Here is a 22,723-nt window from a genome sequence, read left to right as displayed (position 1 = left end):
TCCCATATACCAATTAGCATTGTTCATGCAAAAGTTCCCCTGCCTTAGAGAAGGTACTTAATCTGAATTTGACAGAAAATTACTCACTTTGTTTCTGTCATGAAACTATTCAATCTTCTCACTAAAATCATGCATGTGATCATCCTCTTAACATCCAAGTATAAGTAGTACATTAAATAGCCAAAACAATTTGTACCCTTCCAATTGAGATCTTTTGTTAGGTCTTCAAAGGAACTTTAATAAGCCAAGATATGAACAAACTGCTTGGGGTGAGGGTAGGAAGTACAGAAAACAAAGTGGGAGGAGGAATGAAACAGAGTATCCTGGAGAAGGGCATGGCTGGCTGACAAAATGAAAAGGAGCCCATCACACTGCAACATTTCTGTTAGTCTACTGCACAGACTAGGGACGCGGGTGGCGCTGTGGGTAAAAGCCTCAGCGCCTAGGACTTGCCAATTGAAAGGTCAGCGGTTCGAATCCCCGCGGCGGGGTGCGCTCCCGTCGCTCGGTCCCAGCGCCTGCCAACCTAGCAGTTCGAAAGCACCCCCGGGTGCAAGTAGATAAATAGGGACCGCTTACTAGCGGGAAGGTAAACGGCGTTCCGTGTGCTGTGCTGGCTCGCCAGATGCAGCTTGTCACGCTGGCCACGTGAACCGGAAGTGTCTGCGGACAGCGCTGGCTCCCGGCCTTTAGAGTGAGATGAGCGCACAACCCTACAGTCTGGCAAGACTGGCCCGTACGGGCAGGAGTACCTTTACTGTACAGACTATGGTAAAAACTTGTGCTACACACTCTCCAGAAAACTGAACATCTGGCTGGGAAAGGGCCACGGCTCAGTGGCAGAGAATCTGCTTTGCAACTTTAATCTCTGACATCTCTGGATAGGGCTGGGAGAGATTGCTGTCTGAAATTCTGGACAGCTGCTGCCAGTCAGTATAGACAATACTAAAAGTTGGATCAATGATTTGACGCCTATATTACTGTCAGCATCTCATATGGCAAATAGAAAAAGATCAAGAATGACACCTCAGGTTTGGAACACAGCATACAGAACTGAACTGGACATAGCCATGCACCGGGCAGAAATTCTTCAAAACAAGGGAAGTGATTTTTTAAAAAAATAATTCATTTATCTAAGGATAAAGAAAACTAACATATGTCTCTATTGACACCCTGAACTCACCTAGCAATACTGTAAATCAAGATGCACACTGAACCAGGCAGAACAGTCCTTTCTTTCACAAGGCCTGACCTTCTGCCCTACTAAATCTACACAGATGATACCATTCTGTACTATGCAGAAGCATTTTCCTGTCACCTACAACTCAAGTAATATTTCTATCATGAAACATTCCTTGAGTTGAACCAGCATCAACTACCTTTTCCCCATGACACCAACGGAAAGTGCACTGACAAACAACAAACATATTCTCAACAACTCAGGAAGAATTCTGCATGGACATCTCTAGATGCTTGTTAATTAGATTAGATTCTTACACTGAGTGCTACCACCATCATGCCCAAGCAAATGTAATCAACAAGCAGGATAATTTACCTCACTATCTCAGCTGTACAGAACATGATGCCATTCACACTCTCAGAAGCAATACTGAAGTCACAGTCAAAAGCATGAATGTGATATATGGCATGATCTGCAAGCAAAGCCCTTCTGCATTCTACATAAGACAAGCTAGTCTCTACACAAAATAATAAAGGTAAAGGACCCCTGACAGTTAAGTCCAGTGGCGAACGACTCTGGGGTTGCGGCGCTCATCTCGCTTTACTGGCCGAGGGAGCCGACGTTTGTCTGCAAACAGTTTTTCCAGGTCATGTGGCCAGCGAAACCAGAGCACCGCACGGAACCGCCGTTTACCTTCCCACCGGAGCGGTACCTATTTATGTATTTTCTTTCCTCACTATTCAGAATTCCCAGCATCTCAGGACAGCACTTCACACATCTAATGAAGTAGGCTGTTCTCTGTTAAATCTTGTGCCATAATAAGCTGATTAGCCATTATTATGCTTGCGTATGAGCTACACATTACATACAGAACTATGGCAATCTAGAATCAAACAGCAATTAATGTATCATGAGTTCCAAACCCTTTGTCAGAAGCAGGAATGCAAAGCTTGCCCTTTAATGGGCACACCTGGTCACATGGCAGCAAACAACCATGAAAAGAGGAGCTTATAATTAAGTATTGAACAGGTAGTTGCCCACGTCATGCTCCAGTGTTCTCCATATTAACTGAATGGTGATTGCTTTGGAGCAAATTTTTATTTTTAAAGCATGTGTCAAAAATTACAAACACACACAAATGAAGATCTCTAACAAATGCAATTGGGCAGTCTTCCTTAGAAGAGAGCCAGCCTAAGGGAGACAAGAGATAGCTACATCGCCTTCTCTCAGATATAAACAGGGTTTGTTTTTCACAAGGGAGGAAAAAAAGGAAATTTCATCTACCCACCCATCCATGCTGGCCTGTATGTGAAAATGCTGGAAACAGTGGAAATAGCCTATCATCAGTGCATATGGTGTGGCTAGGAGAGAGAGAGTAAAATATTGCTAAGGTCCATCAGTTTAAAGTTAAAAATGGAATGGAAGTTGTTGGAGGAATAGTGATCTGTTGAGGTGTAACAGATGTGCACTGGGCAGTGGAAGGTGGATTGTGAGCACCCTAAGGAGAGCGACACTTTAAATATAATTATTATTTATTAAATTTACATACTGCCCTATACCCACAGGTCTCAGGGCAGTTCACAAGATAACATCACAATATAAAAACACAAAATACATAATCAAATCAAAAACAAACCAATTACCACATCCACAAATCCATAAATCCCATCCAAAGTACCCAAATCAGAATGTAGTTTAAAGAGAAAATACTGTAGTTCTGTTCTACAGTTGAGTAACCATTCTAAAAAAAAAACTCCAGTCTTTACCATTATTTCTTCCAAAGCAAATCTCCTTAATGATTATATGATAGGTAAGTGTCACACAAGGGCAGTTACAGTTTCTTCGATAGTAGTTCTACAAATACTGTAGCTACAATGCCTTCTGTAATAGTTCTATAACAGGTCCTATTAACCTTTCAATTCAAGGGTTAAACATTTATATCAAACAGCACATTACAAAGAACCTACTCATAACTAACTTTCTAAATCCTCTACACAACTCATGCCGCATCAACATTTCATTTTTAATATATTTGTAGCCCTCTTCCAGTTGCAGCTACTGATTTTGTCTGTAAAAATGTTAACTCAATAGCCTCTTTAAATGTATGATAAATTATGTGTGGCAAATAGAGCTCTATCTCAAAAGTACATTTTATATACTTTTTGGAAAGAGATGCTATGGACTAAGAAAATTAACAGCAGTTAATTTTGAAGAGCAAGACACTTTGATCTTTCTAAGAATAAACTTGAGGTGTTTAGAAAATCCTGTTCTGATAGAACATATCTCCATGAACACTGTAAAATTAGGCAGAACACTAATTTTACTTTCTGCTGTGTGAAGTAGTACCTTCTTTTATCTGTCTTGAATCTTCTAACATTCAGCTTCATTGGATGATTCTGGGTTCTATTACTTTGATGAAGGGAGGAAAAAGTCCTCTGTCTACTTTCTATACACCATGCGTAACCTCATATATTCTATTAGATCCAACCAGTACTATTTTTCTAGAAAAAGAGGTGCCAGAACTCACCATGAAAGCCTCCTTTGTTCTCTCATAATGGCAATGGGGCCTACCTGAAAGGTGCCAAAACTGAGTTCTGGTGAGTTCTGGCTGAAAAAAAGCCCAAGGTCCAACCCATGCTGTTTTTCTAAACTAAAAGGACCCTAATATTGTAACATTTACTCACAGATGAGTTGCTCCAACCCAGGGGGGATAAAAATCAATGTGTTGTTTTTTAAAAAAATAAAAATAAAAATCAGATTTTTTTATTTTTAAATCAGATTTTTTTAAAAAATCAGATTTATTTTTTAAAATCGGATTTTTTTAAAAAAATCAGATTTTTAAAATAAAATGCTTTTGGAGGAAAAATCTTTCTACATATAGTCTTCTATTTAAGTTACATTATAGTCCAAAGGCTATTCATCAGGAAATAAGGATTTGTTTTAAGTTTTTCATGTGTGCTAAAACTCAGTCGCGGGTGGCACTGTGGTCTAAACCACAAAGACTAGGGCTTGCCGATCGGAAGGTCGGCCGTTCAAATCCCCATGACAGGGTGAGCTCCCGTTGTTCGGTCCCAGCTCCTGCCCACCTAGCAGTTTGAAAGCATGTCAAAGTGCAAGTAGATAAATAGATACTGCTCCAGTGGGAAGGTAAACGGCGTTTCCGTGCGCTGCTCTGGTTTCGCCAGAAGCAGCTTAGTTATGCTGGCCACATGACCCGAAAGCTGTACACCGGCTCCCTCGGCCAGTAAAGCGAGGTGAGCGCCGCAACCCCAGAGTTGTCCGCGACTGCACCTAACGGTCAGAGGTCCCTTTACCTTTAAAACTCAGTCTAAGTTTTAAAAAATGTACTTTTTTAACCAAATCAGTTAACAAACATGGATACATATGCTATAATGTTATTATTTTAGTTAAATAAATTGTTTAAATGGTTATTAAGGAAATGATTTTTCTCCTTCCAATAAAGTACAGCAGAAAAGTTGTCCAAATATAAACAGTTAACTTATTAAACCTCACAATAATTTCATAATTATCTATGTATTTCTAGTAGTATAACCAAATCAGTAATTTTTGATATAACTTTAAAAACTAGTCTGAAAATTTATTATTCCAAAAATGAAACCTTCATATGGTTGTAAATATAAAGATTATACCAGCAAGAATGAGTCTTTCTGTAAAAAAAAATGATTCAAATCAAGCCTTACTGACTAGTGATTTAAATCGTGATTTAAATTGATTTGATTTAAATCAAATCCACCCTGCTCCAACCCCTTGATCATTTCAGTCTGAACCTTTTCTGACACTACAATAGCCTTTTTGAGCTTAGGTGACCACAACTGTACAGAGTATTCCAAGTGTACCAAAGATTTGTATAATGCACCATAGATTTGTATAATGGCATTGTGACAGTTTTCATAACATGGGATTCATACTTTTGAGAGCTACACACACTGAGTCAACATCTTCATGGAGTTATCCTCTATGATCCCAAAGTCTCATTCCCAGTTAGTCACTGCCAGTTGAGACCCTATTAGTGCATATGTGAAGTTGGAATTCTTTCCCTGATATGCATCACTTGCATACACCAAAGGCAAAAATTCATTATTTGAAGTGATACAATCCTGATTTGATATTCTTTGGATTCTGAGCCAGTACTCAACAATATCAACATTTTGCCCAATCTCATCTCTTCTCTTCTCTTCTCTTCCATTTGGCACTGATCTGTGGGCTAGGACTCCCCATCTTTAGGGTTACCAAACGTTCGGATTTTCCCGGACATTATCAGGATTTCAAAGATGGAATTGATGTCGGGTGTGTGTGTGTGTGTGGATTTCTGAAATGTGTTGCCTTGTACTAGATCTTAGGCAAATCAATCTTAAAATCCTTTAAAAAGCTCAATAACTTGTTCTTATTTGAAATATGGCAACCCTACCCATCTTGGAGCAGAATCTAAATGCAGACCTCATGTCTAGAACATGCACCCTGATTTTTGTACTTTTGATGCCCAGGCCCCAGGCCCTTGTTCCCCTTACTCCCTACTGTACAGTGGATGCTCGGCTTGCGAACATGATCCGTGTGGGATGCACATTCACAACCTGCAGCGACGCGTCTGTGCACATGCAGGTTGCAATTCGGAGCTTCTGCACATGCGCAACCGCCGAAACCCAGAAGTAACCTGTTCCGGTACTTCTGGGTTTCAGAGGGTCCGTAACCCGAAAAAACGCAACCTGAATCATCTATAACCCAAGGTATGACTGTATGTTGTAAGCCGCCCAGAGTGACTGGGGAAACCCATCCAGATGGGTGGGTGTATAAATAATAAATATAATAATAATCATCATTATTACTTTGTGTGACATTCAGCCTGATGATTAGTTCTGAATAACTTAAAGGTTACCTTACTTGTGTGACATTTGGTTGCTCCTAAAAAGAGATGTTGCCAAAGTATGGATTATGGAGTTTTTTCTTGTCAATCAACATGCATGTATCTATTTCCTTGTACTTATATGATGCTCTTCTCCCCAAGAAGAGCACAGAGCAGTCAACAAAATGACACAACAATAAAAAAGTCATAACTTACATATAAAACATCAGTGTCTGCAAGAAGTTTGATTACATCCCAAAGGCCTAGTTAAAAAATGCTTTCACCTTCTGCCTAAATGAGGACAATGGGGGGGGGGGGAGAGGAGGAAACCAACTGTCATTTGCCAACTTCATTTTTTATTCCTTTAGCAAGTTTCAAGAAGGGTAAAACTACAACATTCCAGTCCTCAATTGTCAATAGGCTTCTGCTTAGAGCAGGATCAGAGAACCTGCGGCCATTTCAGACACTGTTTGACTACAACTCTCACCATCCCCTACCTTGTGGGCTGGGGCTGATGTGTGGTCAAGATCAATAACATCTGGAGGACCAAAGAGTAAAATTTTAATGGAAACTTCTAGAAGCACATTTCTACATTTGCTTTACACACGTTTATGCCTACAATAAGCAATGGATTGCATCAACTGCCAATAAAGTTAAAAGATTAAAGGAGTAGGAGTATAGGAATAATCACCATGTTCCAAATGAGCTGGCAGTATCAAAGCCCAGTTAGTTTCCAGAAATTCAAACACACAGAATGAGCAACAGAAAGATGACACAAGTTGCTGCAAGTTGGAACTGGCCAGATTCCAAAAAAACAGAGGGAAAGTAAGAGTTAGAGATAGGCAACAGAAAGGGAAATGGCTTCAAGAACACATTAAAAACAAAACTGTGTACACTCTTATCACTTGAACCAAGTAGATATACAAATATGTGAACCCTAAGGACAATGAGATAAAGTAGAAATACCACCAGAGTTGGAGACTGATCATCCTTTATTAAATAGAAATACCTACCAATAAAAACCAACCAGTGTGCTTGGCATTAAAATGAAATTAAAGCTTTAGCAGCAGCACAAAAACTGTCTGGACGATGTCACTCGCAGCTCCTTACTCTGAGGAATCTGCACCTCAGAACAAAGTTTGTGAGCCTACATCGCCAGTCAGTGCAAGCACGAGCACTTGGGGTGCTAGCTTGAATAAACTATTGGGGGGACAATTAAGCCCTGACCCGCATAATCAGTTGCAAGGCACGCGCGCACACACACCATTTGAATGGCACTGCCCATCAACGTGGGGGGGGGGCAGCCACCTCAAATATTTTAGGGGGGGCAAAGGGACTTCAGCCCCTAGGAACTGGCGCCTATGTGAGCAGTCATAAAGGAGTGAATTGTGACAGCAATGGGTGGGCAGGAGGGAGGGAGCAGCAGTGTTTGAGAATGGCAGTCAGCAGTGCTATTTGCAGTAAAGGTGGCTAGTTCAAAACACATGAAATGGAGGGGGTTCACAAGCTATCAGCTGAAGAGAGTGTCTTAATTCACATCATGGAAGGGTTTGTCCTGCTTATCTCCGCAATACCCTCCTTTTGTTGGGAAGCGTCTGTAGCACCCGAACAACCTGTCTTTGACCCTCACGTGTTCCCTCCCTTTTCCGGACAGGAGCCTTTCCAGGCAAACAGGTTGCAACCACTACATTCTACACTTCAACTATGTACCTAGCCTGCAAGTGTCTTCAGGAGATGGGAAAATGCAGCGAATGGATGAAGCCTTTTGGAATCCTAAACTAGAAATAGTAAAGGATTTACCTGTCTAATTTTTGTGTGCCATGTAGGTATGAGGAATTTCTGCGAGAAAGAGATGCCAACACTAAACTATTTTTGCTATTCTGCAACCAGAGACACCTGTAATTATATTTTATACTGACATTACAAACTCTTACAACAGAGGCTGAGCAGGCAAACCTGTGATATGTAAGAATGTAACTTGTACTTTGACAGCAATGTGGCAGACAGTTCAACATAGGAAATAATGGAAAAACTTCACCTCTAAGCCAAGAAAAACTGCATCTGATTTCCTCCCCTGCTGTGCAACTACTAAAAGCAATGGAATAAAAAGAGGTGAGAAATTTGCTCTGGAGGGTAAAGAAAAGAGGTTTCCATTTTATTCACTGAAAGGAAAGAACACTTACACCAGCACACATAAGTTATAAGTAAATCATCTACTGCAAATTGAAATAAGGCAGCAGACCTAAGCATGCTCACTTGAAAAATAGCTATCAAAATCAACAGAACTTACTTTAGAAAGCATCTGTTAGGAATGAAAGCATCCAAACAGCCATTGCTTTTTCACAGATCTAGCATGCAAGACAAATATTTCTCATCATAAATGCATCCCCCCCCCATCATGCACCCCTCTCCACATTTTCTTGTGGTGCTGCCATTGGTCTTCATTCAGATGAACAGAATATAAGGCAGGGACCACCAACATTTCAGGTTACTGGGTAACTCTGAAATGGGTGTGGCTCTCAGTCACAAAATGGCTGTCAAGGGCTCGCTCCCACATCTAAATGAGCAGGAGCGGGGGAAACAAGGCTGTTAAATGGTACAGGGGTTCTCCCTCCATCTCAAGGCACCTACATCAGCCACTAGGTACACTCACGCACAGAGAGAAGCTCTGTTCACATTTCCTCAGTTTAGAAAATATGATGATCATTGCTATTTTTCTAGAAAAAGAGGTGTGGAAACTCACCATGAACGCCTCCCTCGTTATCTTATAATAGCAATGGTGCCCACCAGAGAGGTGGGCAAGTCAGAGAAGTAGGGGGCTGCTCAGCTGGGGAGAGCAAAGCTGCTTCCTCCCTGGCGAGGTGAGGCTCTGGGGTGAAACCGTCTCAGTGATTTCACCCCGGTGCCTCACAGCACTGTGGTAGGAAGCAGGGTTTTGAACATCGTGATGTACCGTCAGATCACTATGTTTGCCTGATAATACTCTGTACACTACTCTTTTCAATGCCTGCTGATAACATTTTTGTTTAGATAAGCCTACCCAAATATGTAGAATGTTGACATACGTTTTAATCTGTTTTTAGTTTATCATTGATCATAATTGTTTTTGAATGTTTCAAATAATTGTTTGTAACTGTTTTCACTGATAATTTATTGCTTTTTTCTTTTTGAAGGGTTGTTTTTTTTACAGTCAAGTAGTGTGTGTGTGTGTGTGTGTGTGTGTGTGTGCAATGAAATAACACACCCTCTTATACCCTACATATTCTCATCAGTTCAGGAACCCCTTGAACAATAATGAACCAACAAACTTACTGCCATTTTAGTTCTATGTAGCCCATGCCTTCCCAAACGCCCATCGTTTTCAAACCACAGTCCATAATCTAGGGAATTAAAGCCCATCTGTTTACAACAGCTGCACATGACCACTAGAACATGACTTGTCCCTTGTGGATCTCTTCATTTTACCAGGAGTATTGATTAAAACCCCACAGTGCCACCCCTCTGCTTCAACCTGACTACCAATGCGTTATTGTTTCGATCCTTTCAGCATTCTTCATTACACCACACTAGTGCCCACCTGGATAAGCAACATTGGCTGACTGCCAGTTGTTTTAATAAGCTTTGGCAACCTTTCAAGAATGACTTTAATGCACACTCAAGGCAAACAGTGCAGGCCTCAGGATACTAAAGCAGGTCAGCAAACAAATCCCTATCAAAGTACATACCCAATCACAACAATCCCGCTGTTTCTTTTGGAAGTGGGAAACTTCCTGCTACTCACCTCTAAACATTTTTCAATATTTTTTTGTTTTTTAGTATCTTCTTCACCATATTACAATAACTCTAATCTCCCATTTTCCAGCCTCCAGTTTGTGTTTTAAAAAATATTTCTTCATTTATTATTTTGCACATCAAATATTCAATACTAAGGGAAATTTCTCCAGACAAGGTTTTCAGCAGTGCAGTTTTCCTGACTGTTGGTCTAAAGGCTTTCTTCATGCCTTCGTACATTTTTGCAAGTGTTGCTGCTGTCAGCAGTGAGTTGAATACTCTGACACAGCCTTAACCAGGAGTAACTGGCACATCATCTGGCAATCCACTGGGCATCTCTCCTTGCTTTTCTCAGTGCAGCAAGTGTATTCTTGCAGGGCGCACACTTGAAGTTTGCAAGAGCCTCGTGCTCTGCAGCAATAACAAGCTCCATGTCCTCAATGCCATCCTCAAACCAGCCAGGGATCTACTTCTATCTTTTGCCAAAGGAGGACATAGCTGTATTGCAGGTTGCCTCTTTGATGTAGTTCCTCCTTTTTTCGACACTGTCTCTCAATAGATATTATTTGATGGAATCAGAGAAGCAATCCCAAAGTTCAAGTACTGCTGGCAGAATTAATTCATGGCCACACAAATTGTGTTATTGGTCAGTCCTCTTTGGCTGCAGAAGGATCTTGCTCACCATCAGAGAGTGATCAGTGTTGCAGTTGGCATTGTGATAGCTCTGTGTGACACAAACACAGTTCAGTATTCATCACCTGGTGATAATCAGGTCCAGATGGTGCCAGTGGCCTGACCCTGGATGTCTCCAGGACACTTGCTGTTGTTGTTTTTAATTTTATTTATTACATTTAGACATACAGCATTAAACAGTTACATAAAATGAGAATGAAAATAAACAGTCTATGTTCAGATAAACATTTCTGATTATATTAAGAGTATAATAAGTATATATATCTTATTTATTACAGATATGAAATTATGTATAACAATGTGTATGCTTAGATTGTAACCATTAGTAAAAGGTATTTTCTATCAAGAACAATTTTAATTTTTGTCAAATTGCATTATACCATTGCTCCATAGTGAAAAATTGTAATGATTTCCATCTCTTGACAATGGCTGTTTTTGCAGCAATTAACAGATGTGTTATGAGTTATTTATTTCCAATTTGCAAAATAGCATTATACAAATTAAGCAGAGCTAGTCCTGGAGTCATGGGAACTGTTTGCCTTGTACTTAAAGGTATTTCAGTAAATGTGTTTTTTTCCAAAACCTTTCTATTTTTGGACACTCCCACCATATATGCTGATATGTCCTTATAGTGGTTTTCCTCTCCAACAAAAGGGAGAACTGTCCAGTTTTATATTAGCTAGGAATCAAGGTGTTAAGTACCAGCCATGTACAATTTTAAGGGCTCTTTCTTTTGTTGTTGCCAATACAGATTTGTATGACGCTTTAATCCACAGACTGTTCCATGTCTCCTCTTCAATTTCTAAATTCCAATTTCAATTCCCACCACCTTCTCAAATTTTGCTGAGGGCAAAATTGAACCTCAATAATAAAAAGGTAAAGGGACCCCTGACCATTAGGTCCAGTCGTGGCCAGCTCTTGGGTTGCGGTGCTCATCTCGCTTTATTGGCCGAGGGAGCCGGCATACAGCTTCCAGGTCATGTGACCAGCATGACTAAGCCGCTTCTGGCGAACCAGAGCAGCGCACGTAAACACCGTTTACCTTCCCGCCGGAGCAGTACCTATTTATCTATTTGCACAGATGTGCTTTCGAACTGCTAGGTGGGCAGGAGCTGGGACCAAGCAACGGGAGCTCACCCCGTCGCGGGGGATTCAAACCACTGACCTTCTGATCAGCAAGTCCTAGGCTCTGTGGTTTAACCCACAGCACCACCTGCGTCCCTAACCTCAATAATAGATTTAGACAAATATGATATTAATCCATTTGCCGTTATATTTTATTTGACTGTTATTTTATCATATATTGTTAATTGCCTCATGACTTCGTTTTTAACCTGGAAATTTGTTTAAAAGGACCTTAATTGGTAACGCATGGTATTTCTATTTCACAAATGAATTTGCATTTCCTTGAAGGTAAGTGGTCATCCATTTTTGTAAAACTCTTTCAAATAATACGGTTTGTTTCCACACATCTATATTATAGGCTCTATATTTATCTTTAAAAAGTACGGTGGATCCTTATCAGAGAGATGTTGTTTGCAGATGATGCATTCTTGACAGCACACTCTGAGGAAGTTCTACAGTTTCATCCACCATTCTGCCCAAACCTTTCAATCAGCCTGACAGATACCAACATTCTGGGACAGGGCGTTTTCTGCATTCCACGCATTAGCAGCGCTGACCACATGCCTAAGGTAGTAGGCGATTTTGTCTATCTTGGCTCCACCATAACTAGCAACCTCTCAACCAATGCTGAACTGGACAAGCATACTGGCAAAGCCGGCTATGGCAATGACTCGCCTTTCCAGAAAAAAGTATGGGAGAAAGTGATGCTAACGACCAATACCAAGAAGAAGGTCTAGCAACCATGCTTGTTGAGCATGCTGCTTTATGGTAGTGAGACATGGGGAACTTAAACCCACCTCAACGCCTTCCACATGCACGCTGTGTCAGGAAGATTTTGGGCATCATATGGCAGGACAGAGTCTTAAATGTCTCCTGTATGTTCACAGTCCTGTCTCAGCAACATCTATGCTGGCTTGGTCATGTCAACAGAATGGAAGATGGCAGGATCCGCAAGCTCTATGGGGAGCTGGCTTCAGGCACCAGGCCCACTGACTGACCAACCCTGCATTACAAAGATGTCTGTAAATGCAACATGAAGGCTGGCAACATTTGGAATCCCTTGCAAATGACCACAACCTAGAGACAGTCAATCAGGTTGTGTATCCCCCCAGTGACCAGAGGAGGAATGTCCAGTGGGAGGAGCGCAGAAAGAAGAAATGGCACGGTACACCTGCGTCAGCACTACCCAATGCTTTCATCTGCCATAACTGATGTCTTTATCTGCCCCAGCTGAAACAAAACACCTCTCCTGTATTTGGAGCCACAGCTGGCGCTGAAACTCTGCAATGGTTTGACTTCACCCACGAAGGCAGACTCTTCCATTTCCATGTAAGAAATGCAGATATATAAGCTATTCACAAGATGGCTCCTGAAACATAGGTTGTGAGTGCCACAACAGAATGTTTAGCCGCTTTTTTTTGAAGTTGCACGTTTGATTTATTTTTTTGAAACACATGAACTAATGCATAGTTCACATCTGTGACACACTGTTAATAGCACATTTTTAATAGCAATTCGTAATTGGACACAACAAACACATATAGTGCTCAACCCCTGCAATAGTGGCAAAAATTAATATTTACAAATACTGGTGTGTGTGTGTGTGTGTGTTATGCAAGGTATTGTGCTAGCTTTGAACTTACATGTTTGGGGTAGGGAGGGAAGGCAAAGTGGCACATGGAAGGAAGCCAGCAATCTCACTTTGGGATCAGATGGTGATCTCATTTTGGGGTGGGGGGAAGAGGCAAAGTGACAATGTGAATTGCCAAAACAAAGGTAATTTAAAGCACTAAAATCTCAAAGAAATACTCTGATTTAAGAAACAAAGAAGACTGAAGAAAGTTTAGCAGCATCTCCTAGAAAAAGCCCTCAGGTTGAATGTAAGCTTATAAACCTATCTGGGGGCTTAGCATACTGCAAGGCAAGCAATAATAATACACACTTTCCTCTCCATCATATATATAGGTAAAAGGTAAAGGACCCTTGGACAGTTAAGTCCAGTCAAAGACAACTATGGGGTGTGGTGCTCATCTCGTTTCAGGCCGAGGGAGCCAGTGTTTGTCCACAGACAGATTTCCGTGTCATATGGCAAGCATGACTAAACTGCTTCTGGTGCAATGTAACACAGTCGCAGAAGCGAGAGTACACGTAAATGCTGTTTACCTTCCTGCCGCAGCGATACCTATTTATCTACTTGCACTGGTGTGCTTTTGAACTGCTAGGTTGACAGAAGCTGGGACAGAGCAATGCAAGCTCACTTTGTCGCAGAGATTTGAACCGCTGACCTTCTGATCGGCAAGCCCAAGAGACTCAGTGGTTTAGACCACAGTGCCACCCGCATCCCATCATAGGGAGGGAGAGAATGATTTAACAAACAGCCGTCTCCAACCTGGTACCCCTGAGCCATTTTGTAATTCCCATTAGTCCCAGCCACCATAGCTAACAATTTGGGATAATCAGAGTTGCAGTTCACCAGGTCTGGAAAGGCTTACTTAGCATATGAGTCACGGTTCCCACTTGACTGACTGCTCATATGGAAACGCCATTTCGGGAGGGAAGAAAACTTGCCTAATATTATGAAGGGAATAGTTAAACTATACCTTCAGATTCCTGAAACTTTAGGACACATATTATAATAGCATTAATATGCTCTAAATGTTATCTTCTACTCCAGTATACATGAAAAAGATACATATATTCTAGGGTTAAAACATTAGAGGGAGTTGCTTAGCAAGTTAAACAGTATCTGGCACCAAACATCTAGAAATAATAAATTATGAGATTATATGTACCTGTTTACCTGTACATTCCAATCTTACTCCTTGTACTCTGTCCAATAGAGACCCTAGACAACTAGATTAGAACTAAATGTCAAGCATAGTATTTACATTCCTATGTCAAGATAAGATGGAGTGTTAAGAATAAGATGTAATTACATGATGACTGGATGCATACTTGAATGTGTAATCAGTATGTGTGCGTATGTGTTTAATGTGCAAATGCATCTGTTTATAAGTTTATAACTATAGACATTGCTTTGAAGAGGAATGCCAATAGTACATTATATTGAATCCAGGGAGAAATAGAAGTTCCCAGCTTCACATCCTATGAAAAGTACCAAACAGCACCCCAGCTGACTCAGTATACCAAGCAGGGCTTTTGAATCCTGAACCACAAAACTGTTTCTTTTTAAAAAGGGTGTGTGTGTTGAGATTAGTTTCAAAAGTGTATGATGGAGCAAGAGAGCTCTACTGGTCAAAGAAAGATGTCAGAAGTTCCACTCAGAATGCTCAGGCCCTTGGGTGCACCTAAAATGGCTTTCCAAATTGTGATTATGGAAGGCTGTAAACAAGACACACATAGGAATGCTCTGCTGGCTCAGTCCAAAGGTCCATAAAGTCCAACATCCTGTTTGCCACAATGGGAAACCAAATGCCTCCGTGAAGACAAGCAGTGCATGAACTAAAAGCATGGGAAGCTGTGGTCTTCCTGATGTTGCTGAACTCCCAACTCCTATTGCAATTTTCCCCTTTAATAAATACTGGGTGAGCACCTTAGAACAGTGATTCTCAGACAGTGAACTGGGAGCCTGGGTCCTGAGTAATTTTCAGCTGGGCCTCAATGCTACCGTCTGCCAAGTCCCTCCTCACTTGCCTGCCCCACCCCCTCCTATTGATTTGATATTAATAGAAAATTATGTTGGCAATTGCCAACGGATGATGTCAAATACTTCCTCTATCTGCCATCGTTATTGACAGGCTGTGTGCCCCTGTTTTGTGAGTGATAGGCTTCTGCAATTTTCTGCCCTTTCAAGTGGGCTGTGGGGTAGAAAGTTTGGGAACCCCTGGCTTAGAAAACTTTGCCATTACCTTATCTTTGCAAAGAACAAAAACCACTATTGGAGTATGGATTTGACTTGAAAGAACACATTGGCAAAGTAAATATGCCATTTATTCTCCCTGTGCCCATTAAATATGGTTGCTGCACTTGCACTGAGTATGGAAGTCCTAACTACTTACCTTCCACCAAGGGGGTGATGAAATTGACAGCAGCATGCCCTAGATTACACCAGAACTATGCCTATGATTCCTGGGTAGGAAAAAAATTAAGTAAGAGTGTTCTGGTGGAAAACACATAGTGTGGTTTTAATTGAAATCATTCCTGGCCAATGGATGCTTAAAGTAAGTGCATACAGTAGGTTTTTTTTACAGCAACTGAAACCTTCTCTTATCTGAAACCAAGAGAAAGTGATGATTTTTGCAGCATTATGATTGTTTTCCAATTACATGGTAGATGACCAGTCAGAATCTGAACCATATTCACATATATCAGGAAACAAGTTCCATGGCATTAATGGAACTTACTTCCAAAATCCTGCTTAAGACTAGGATGTAAGTTTACTAACTTAATAATTTCAGGATAGACTACATGTAGTACTCAGAACTCCTTGGTGATGAGGAATATCTCAAGCCTTATTTCACTATGGTAGCAAATCCATCACTCAATGGTTCTAGCTATTAACTATTATTTCCAGGCTACACTTCTGCAGCCACTGAACTGAGATCAGCTATGCCAAAAAGTTCAAAGTGATCAACATTCACAAAAAAGAGCATAGATGTTAATAACATTATTTACTGTTCAAAAGTGAACAGAAAAATAAATTATAACCATTTATTTCTAAATACCAAACTATCACAAGACATATATTAGCCTACATTCCAACCACGTTCTATATTATAGCAGCACTGGTCAAGTAATACTACATGTTCCAGTAATTATTTGTATACCCATGAAACATTCACTTGAAGGATCTTACAATGAAATTCTATACGTCTACTCAGAAGCAAGGCCCACCAAGTTTAATGGGCCTTGTTTCCAGGTTAAATGAGCATAGGACTGCAACCTTAAGAAACTTTAAGGAATTAGACAGGCCTGGGAGGCGGGGGAGTTGTGCTAAAGAAGTTTGAATATTTTTCTAGGTCCCTGAACACATTCTGGACAGGGCCTAACATAGCCAGGAGACCTGGTATTGTTGCAGTGTCTAAAGTTAACCAAACACCCTCAACCATGATAACAGCAATATACTGCACTAATCTACGGGACATTCCTACTGGTTGCCCTACAGTTGATTAACTAACTTCCCCAAAAATTTAGAAATTTAGCTCTAACCTGACAACTTTCAGAAAGCACTAAGACATTTTTTAAAATTTGAATTGAATTGTGGGAGTAACCAAAAGGTAAGGATTTAACTTTTACATCAAATTATATTTTTAATCGTATTTTTAAATGTCTTGACAAACAATGCTATCAAAGATCACATATAAAACAGGTAGAGTTTTGTGGACAAAGCTCTTAAACACACAGGATACCTTCATACTATTCACTATAGAACTACTGTATCTGTCTCACAATGAAAGGAAAGAATAATAACATACTTCAATATAATTGCTATGAAAAACCTATCAGTACTTTTAGCATTTGCCTAACCAATCAATGCAACACTTATAGTACATTAAAATATTGATGCTTATAGACTCTTTTATAAACTTTATGAATATGAAACAACTGACTTCCAATTATTTCTAAAATGCTACATAAGAAACAGTAGCGATGATTATACCAAATCCAGAGGAATTAAAATTGGTTCTACATCATAAATTACTTTGATAATACCTACAGATTCCATCTGCAATTCTAATAAACATCCATCAAACTGTAATTATTAAATTACAGGAGGCAAAACTTAAAAGACACAGAAAACATTCAGGTTAAAATAATATGTATTTTGAATCAGTTTCACATCTTTCTGTAGAATAGGAATTACACCAACCAGACAAATAAAGAAATTTTGCAACACTTGCAGGAAAATCATTACACTAAGACAGATTACTTTTCAAGAAGCATATATCATGTACAACCATCATTTGTTTTTATAATTTTTCTTAAAAATGATGAAGTCAAACAATTGGGTTTGCTTTATTCCCAAATGCAACATAAAGACAGTCAGAACTACCATTTAATAAAGTAAACCTGGCCCCACAAAACAAAATTCAAAATGTATTTGCATATACTTCCCCCTAGACATTTATGTGACTTCTGTAAGAACCCCTGCCTCTGAGAGTATAGATAAGGAAAATATGCAAATAGGAAGACAAAACAATTCCAGCAGTTTGAATTTCATACCTTGCCAAACCACATCTGCCATATTTAACGATCCAGTTGTCTACAATGCCGAAGCATCATTAAGATTTATGTTTTTCTTACAGCAGCGGCTTCTAGAACTTTGTACACTGCCACAATATTCTTGCAAGAAAGGCTTGACAGAAGGAAAAGGAAGAGAATTTCAAGCCTAACAACTACATTCTATTGGCAGCTACTGAAGATGAAAATCAGAGGCTGGTAGTTTCAGTACCAAGAGAAGAGAACAGCGCATCATCAGACTGGGATTTCCCAGTCACATTCACACTCAGGAAGGTTCCAAGTTGCTATTCATAGGCAGGCCATAGGCTCCCGCAAAATCTGGGGCAGCCAAGTACGCAGTACATGAATACAGAACCTTTTTTTCTAAGAAGAGAGGCATTTTTATTTAATACCACAAGGCAAAAAAATAATACTTTGCTGTTCTATTTCTCATTCAGCTGTTTTATCTTCTCACATTCTGTAACAAGATTCCTTCAGGGGACAGAGTGGCTCTCACCCAGTCTCAATTAAAAGGAATATGAAAATATGTGCAAGAAAAATCTCTAGGGTTTTCCAACTCCCACTGGCCTGCCTCCCCCTCCTACTGATCATCACACACACATCCAATTTAATCTCATAGATCATTCAAACCCTCTAGCTTTGTCTTCAGCTATCTAAGACAGACATCTAGGCAGCCATATCACCAAAAAGAGAAATGGGAGGGGGGGATCAAAGCTCCACACTACATACTCACTAGAGAGCTATGCCCTGGAAGAAAATTCCCAAGTGAACAGAAGGCTGGTATTGGAGATCAGCCCCATTGGGCAACTGCCAAGATCCCAGCCTCTTAGGCACACGCACTGACACCAACCCTAAGTATCTATCTGCCTCTGAATGCCACAAGCCAAAAAAGAAAAGTCACCACACAAGATGCATTGGTTCCCTGCTTCTGTGTACAGGCCACCTTCCTCCAGTGGGGCACAAAGCAGGCAGCAAGGGGAACACTTAACCAACCTCTGTCTTCAGGTGATGGTGAGAATTGGTTCCAACACTGCTGCTCAGAGAGAGCCGGGAAACAAGTGGCAGTGGCTGCTTGGGTGGGCTGGTGAGCAAGTGGCAGTGGCAAGCAAGAGTGACTGCCCCTACTCAATCACTCCTTTTCTCTAGTTGGCACAGCTGGGAGGACTGGGCCTTCTGGGTTCAATTCCAATCAACACATGACCTGCCACCTCTGTTGCTTGGTCACCTGTGCACTTAAGTAACCAGGGCAACAAGCAGTCAATGCCACCCAACTCTTCCCCGCTCCCTCTGGCCAGTGCAATGGAACCAATTCAATCCACCACAGGACAGCAGCAGCTGCTCCTTGCAGCTTCCTTTGCTTCTGTCCACCTGGTTAGGAGAGCCAACAGCAGCCACCCAGCTCACAGAGTCGCCCTCTGGGTGGCAAGGCTGGGCCCAATCCCTTCTGCCGTGCCACCCAAAGAAAGTGTGGAGGCGTCGGTAGCGGGTCCCTGGCTGCTGCCTTCGCTGCTCACTTGCCCGCTCGAGCGGACGAGAGGTGGAGGCGGTTGGTTACGAGGCGCCGGCTGCTGCTTCTCCCTCTGGGCAGCGCAGTGGGGGAGATCGGTCCCACTAAGGGGGGGGGGTAAACGAGGGGAGGGGGGTGACCAAGGGCATGTTACTGGTGGGGGCGGCATCCAGCGTTTGGAAATAGCCCTGCACCCATTAGCAACCCCCCTCCCCCCACGCCTCCAAACACACACACACACACACACACACACACACAGCCTCCTCCGGAATGAAAAGGACCCAGTGTGAAGAAAGGAAAATTTTGCAAAGGAATGCCACCTCGGCCCAAGCTGAAGGCGATCCCCTCCCCGGTGAAAGCGGAGAGGGGTGCCCAGCTCGGATTCCTCCGGGGCCTGTGGGAAGCCAAGGGGAGCATGCCGCTCCTGGCCATGCATCCGCTTTCCCTGAGCACCTGGATCTCCCTCGGCGCCCGAGGCAAACCCAACACCGCCGCTTCTCCCTTTTTTATCCCCCCCCCCAATCGCCTGCCTTCCTCCCTCCACGCGGGTTATTTACGGGCCAGTCCCCAGCGGGAGCGGAGAACTCGAGGCTGCGGCACTGAACAGCCTCCCGCCCGCATGCGGCAGCAACAGCAGCGCCCAATCCCACCAGCAGCAGCCTTACTCTCGCTCGCCCGCCAAGCCAGCTTTTCCCGTCCTCCCTCTCTTCCACCTCAGCCGGCGACGCCGGGGACGCTGCCGAGGCCGAGCTCGGAAGGAAGCCGGGGGTGGTGGGGGGCGAAGGGAGAGAGAGCACACACGCGAGCCGGCGAGGGGCGCTCGGGCTCCGGGTGCAGCGGCGTCGGAGCCACGGCCGGGAAAGGAGGAGGAGGAGGTGGCGGTTGAGGCAGTGGCAATGGAGCTGGCAGCGGCACGACGGAGGCGGCGGCGGCGGCTGAGGGGACACCCAGCGTGGAGCGGCCTGACCGCGAGCCCCGACCCGTAGCCACCTCTGCCCCGCTTCGCGGTCGCGGTTCGTTACCTGTGAGGACCCCGACGCGGATTTGGTGGTCGTGGTTCGTTAAAATCATCCCCTCCGACGCCATGTTTCCCAGCGCAGCCACCGCACTGACAGGGAGGCGGGTGGGGGGGAAATTAGGGGGGGGAGAAGGAGCGCGAGAGCGGGGAAGGGGGAGGAGGAGGAGGGGAGAAGGGAACGCGCGGGAGGCGGAGCCAGCGGGGAGAGGGGGCGGCGCGGGGGCGGGGCTGCGAAGCAGAAGTGCATGGAGCGGGGCGGGGAGGGGGAGGAGCCTCGGGGAAAATGGACGAACCAGGCTCGGCGCGGGGCGGAGCCGAAAAGAACGCGGGCGAGTTCCTGGCCGGAGGAGGACTTCTCAAGTGCTGGGCTCAGGCAGCAGCAATCGAGCGCCGGGAGAGCGGGCCATGCCTTGGCTCGTTTGGTTCTGTTTCTTTTCCGCCTCCTCCGTCGGATCCGATTGGGCTGCGAGGAGCGTTGGGGGAGGTCCTGCTGTACCGGTGCTGGGGGAATCCGAACAGGGTGCTTTCCCCCCTTTCTTTCCTTTCCCCGCCGCAGAAAATACCTGAATCTCGCCTGTCTTCAGAATCCCCATTGCTTCTTTTCCGTACTAAATGAAACGGCAGGAATATTCGGGGACCTGGAGCAGTCGGAACATGCCGGCATTTTCCGGCATGTACCTGCACTGCACCCACACCAACATCAGTCACCATTTTTACATCCACACGTACTTGACTGCATCACGCTGCACTGGCACATACTGCACTGCATTCATACGTGCAGGCAACTGCACGCGCACTTACTGCATTTGACGGGCAGATTCTCGCCCTCCAAACACATCGCTCAGAGACTCATTCACATTGCAACCACGTTTCCTGCTCTGTATTGTATGCACGCTCCATATGCCCAATGGGAGTTTATTGGTATGGCAGGGCGTAGAAAGGTTGTGAAATGGAAGAAGAGAAATACAGCGTTCAGGTATTTGGAACAGCTAAATTCAAACCACAAGAGCTTTGGTCGTTTAATTTTGCTCATTACTGATGTATAGCACATGCAAACACACTGCGATGCATTCTCCCACATTCCATTCACATTCACTCATTGCATTGCATAACCCTGCATCACTCTGCAGGTTCACACACCTGCATTGCTTTAAAATACATACAGCAAAAACACATGACAGTACTGTACCCACTTTCACTTTCAGTGCATGTACACAGGCTTTGCAGTTGCATTGCTAAGGGCCATGATAGGAGCTTGGCAATTAATGTTAATAAACTGACAGAGTATCAAATTCACAAACCATAACACAGTTGCTCACCATAAACAAAAATATGCATACACCTGTGTTTTTCATGCATACACTCTAAAGGACCTTGTGCTGTTTTGCAAAGTTCAGTGGCATTTCATACAGCAACTTTTAAAATATTAGATTACACAGATTAATTAACTCTTCTAGTTTAATAATAGTGATAAACAGTGAGATTTCACTAGCAGATCTTCCAAATAGTGCAGAAGTCATTGATTATAAGAACCAAAAAGTATAACTACTGAAAATCATTTTAATATAACTTGTTTTGACATTAAGCTCTTCGTCAATAATTCGAATCCACTCACAGCATATATAAACAAGAAGGTATAAATAAAATACAAAAACTATAGAAGGTAAGATATTCAAAATGAAAGTCCAAACCAGAATAAAAACAAACACACATATTCAATGTAAGTTTAATCCTGGCCCTTAGAAATGCATCAAAATACAAATATTTTACCATAGGTTTCAAACAGGAACTCTACAACTGTGGAACAGTCAACAATGCACATCTCTTTGTATGGAACCATTGTGCCAAATTGGTATTTGCAGCCTAATCCTATGCATATTTACTTGGAAGTCACTCTCACTGGGTTCAAATGCAGCATACTCCCAAGTAAGTGTACATGGGATCTCAGCCTTATTTATATATTCATGTGGCGCATTTTCCGCTGTTCACATGGTATTCAAAGCAGCTTACAAACAAATAAAAGTATGAGCTAGTAGTACACATAAACTAATGGAATAGTCGATGATTTTTTGGCCAAACACAGAGAATGTGATAGGAGTGTGATGAGACCATGGGGAAGAGCCAGTTGGAGGCCCAAAGAATATTAGGATCAAAGATAGCACCTCGGAATTGATTCAGAAAGTTATATAGGTAGTGTAACTTTTGGAATCCTGCTGAAATACACTGGCCCGTTACGAGGCAGGATAGCACATACAACCACTGAGTTAGAAAAGACTATGGAGGTCATCTAGTCCCTCTGATCAATGAAGGATTTGCCACCTCGAGTGAAACTACAGCATCCTTGATCATTCTAAGCCTCTTGTTAAA

The 22,723-nt window shown here is 42.5% G+C and overlaps 1 protein-coding gene across 35 annotated transcripts in view; it reads right to left on the bottom strand.

Annotated features, from left to right (window-relative positions):
• Positions 1 to 20,564, bottom strand: part of GPHN (gephyrin) — a 231,080-nt gene extending 210,516 nt beyond the window's left edge. For 6 of the 35 annotated variants that reach the window (XM_083456682.1, XM_083456689.1, XM_083456688.1 and 3 more), the window contains exon 1: positions 20,361 to 20,535. In XM_083456682.1, the coding sequence (XP_083312808.1) occupies positions 20,361 to 20,424 (64 nt within the window). In that variant the 5' untranslated portion in view covers positions 20,425 to 20,535. Of the gene's footprint in view, positions 1 to 20,360 lie in introns of all 35 variants that reach the window. The other 29 variants (XM_083456696.1, XM_083456706.1, XM_083456681.1 and 26 more) reach the window with 12 other exon arrangements.
• Between the last annotated feature and the right edge of the window lie 2,159 nt (positions 20,565 to 22,723).

The sequence above is a fragment of the Podarcis tiliguerta genome (assembly GCF_965153285.1).
Source record: "Podarcis tiliguerta genome assembly, chromosome: 1".
In the NCBI taxonomy this organism is placed as follows: Eukaryota; Metazoa; Chordata; class Lepidosauria; order Squamata; family Lacertidae; genus Podarcis; species Podarcis tiliguerta.
The sequence above is the reverse complement of the archived record's forward strand: the minus strand, read 5'-3'. Positions and strand labels throughout refer to the sequence as shown.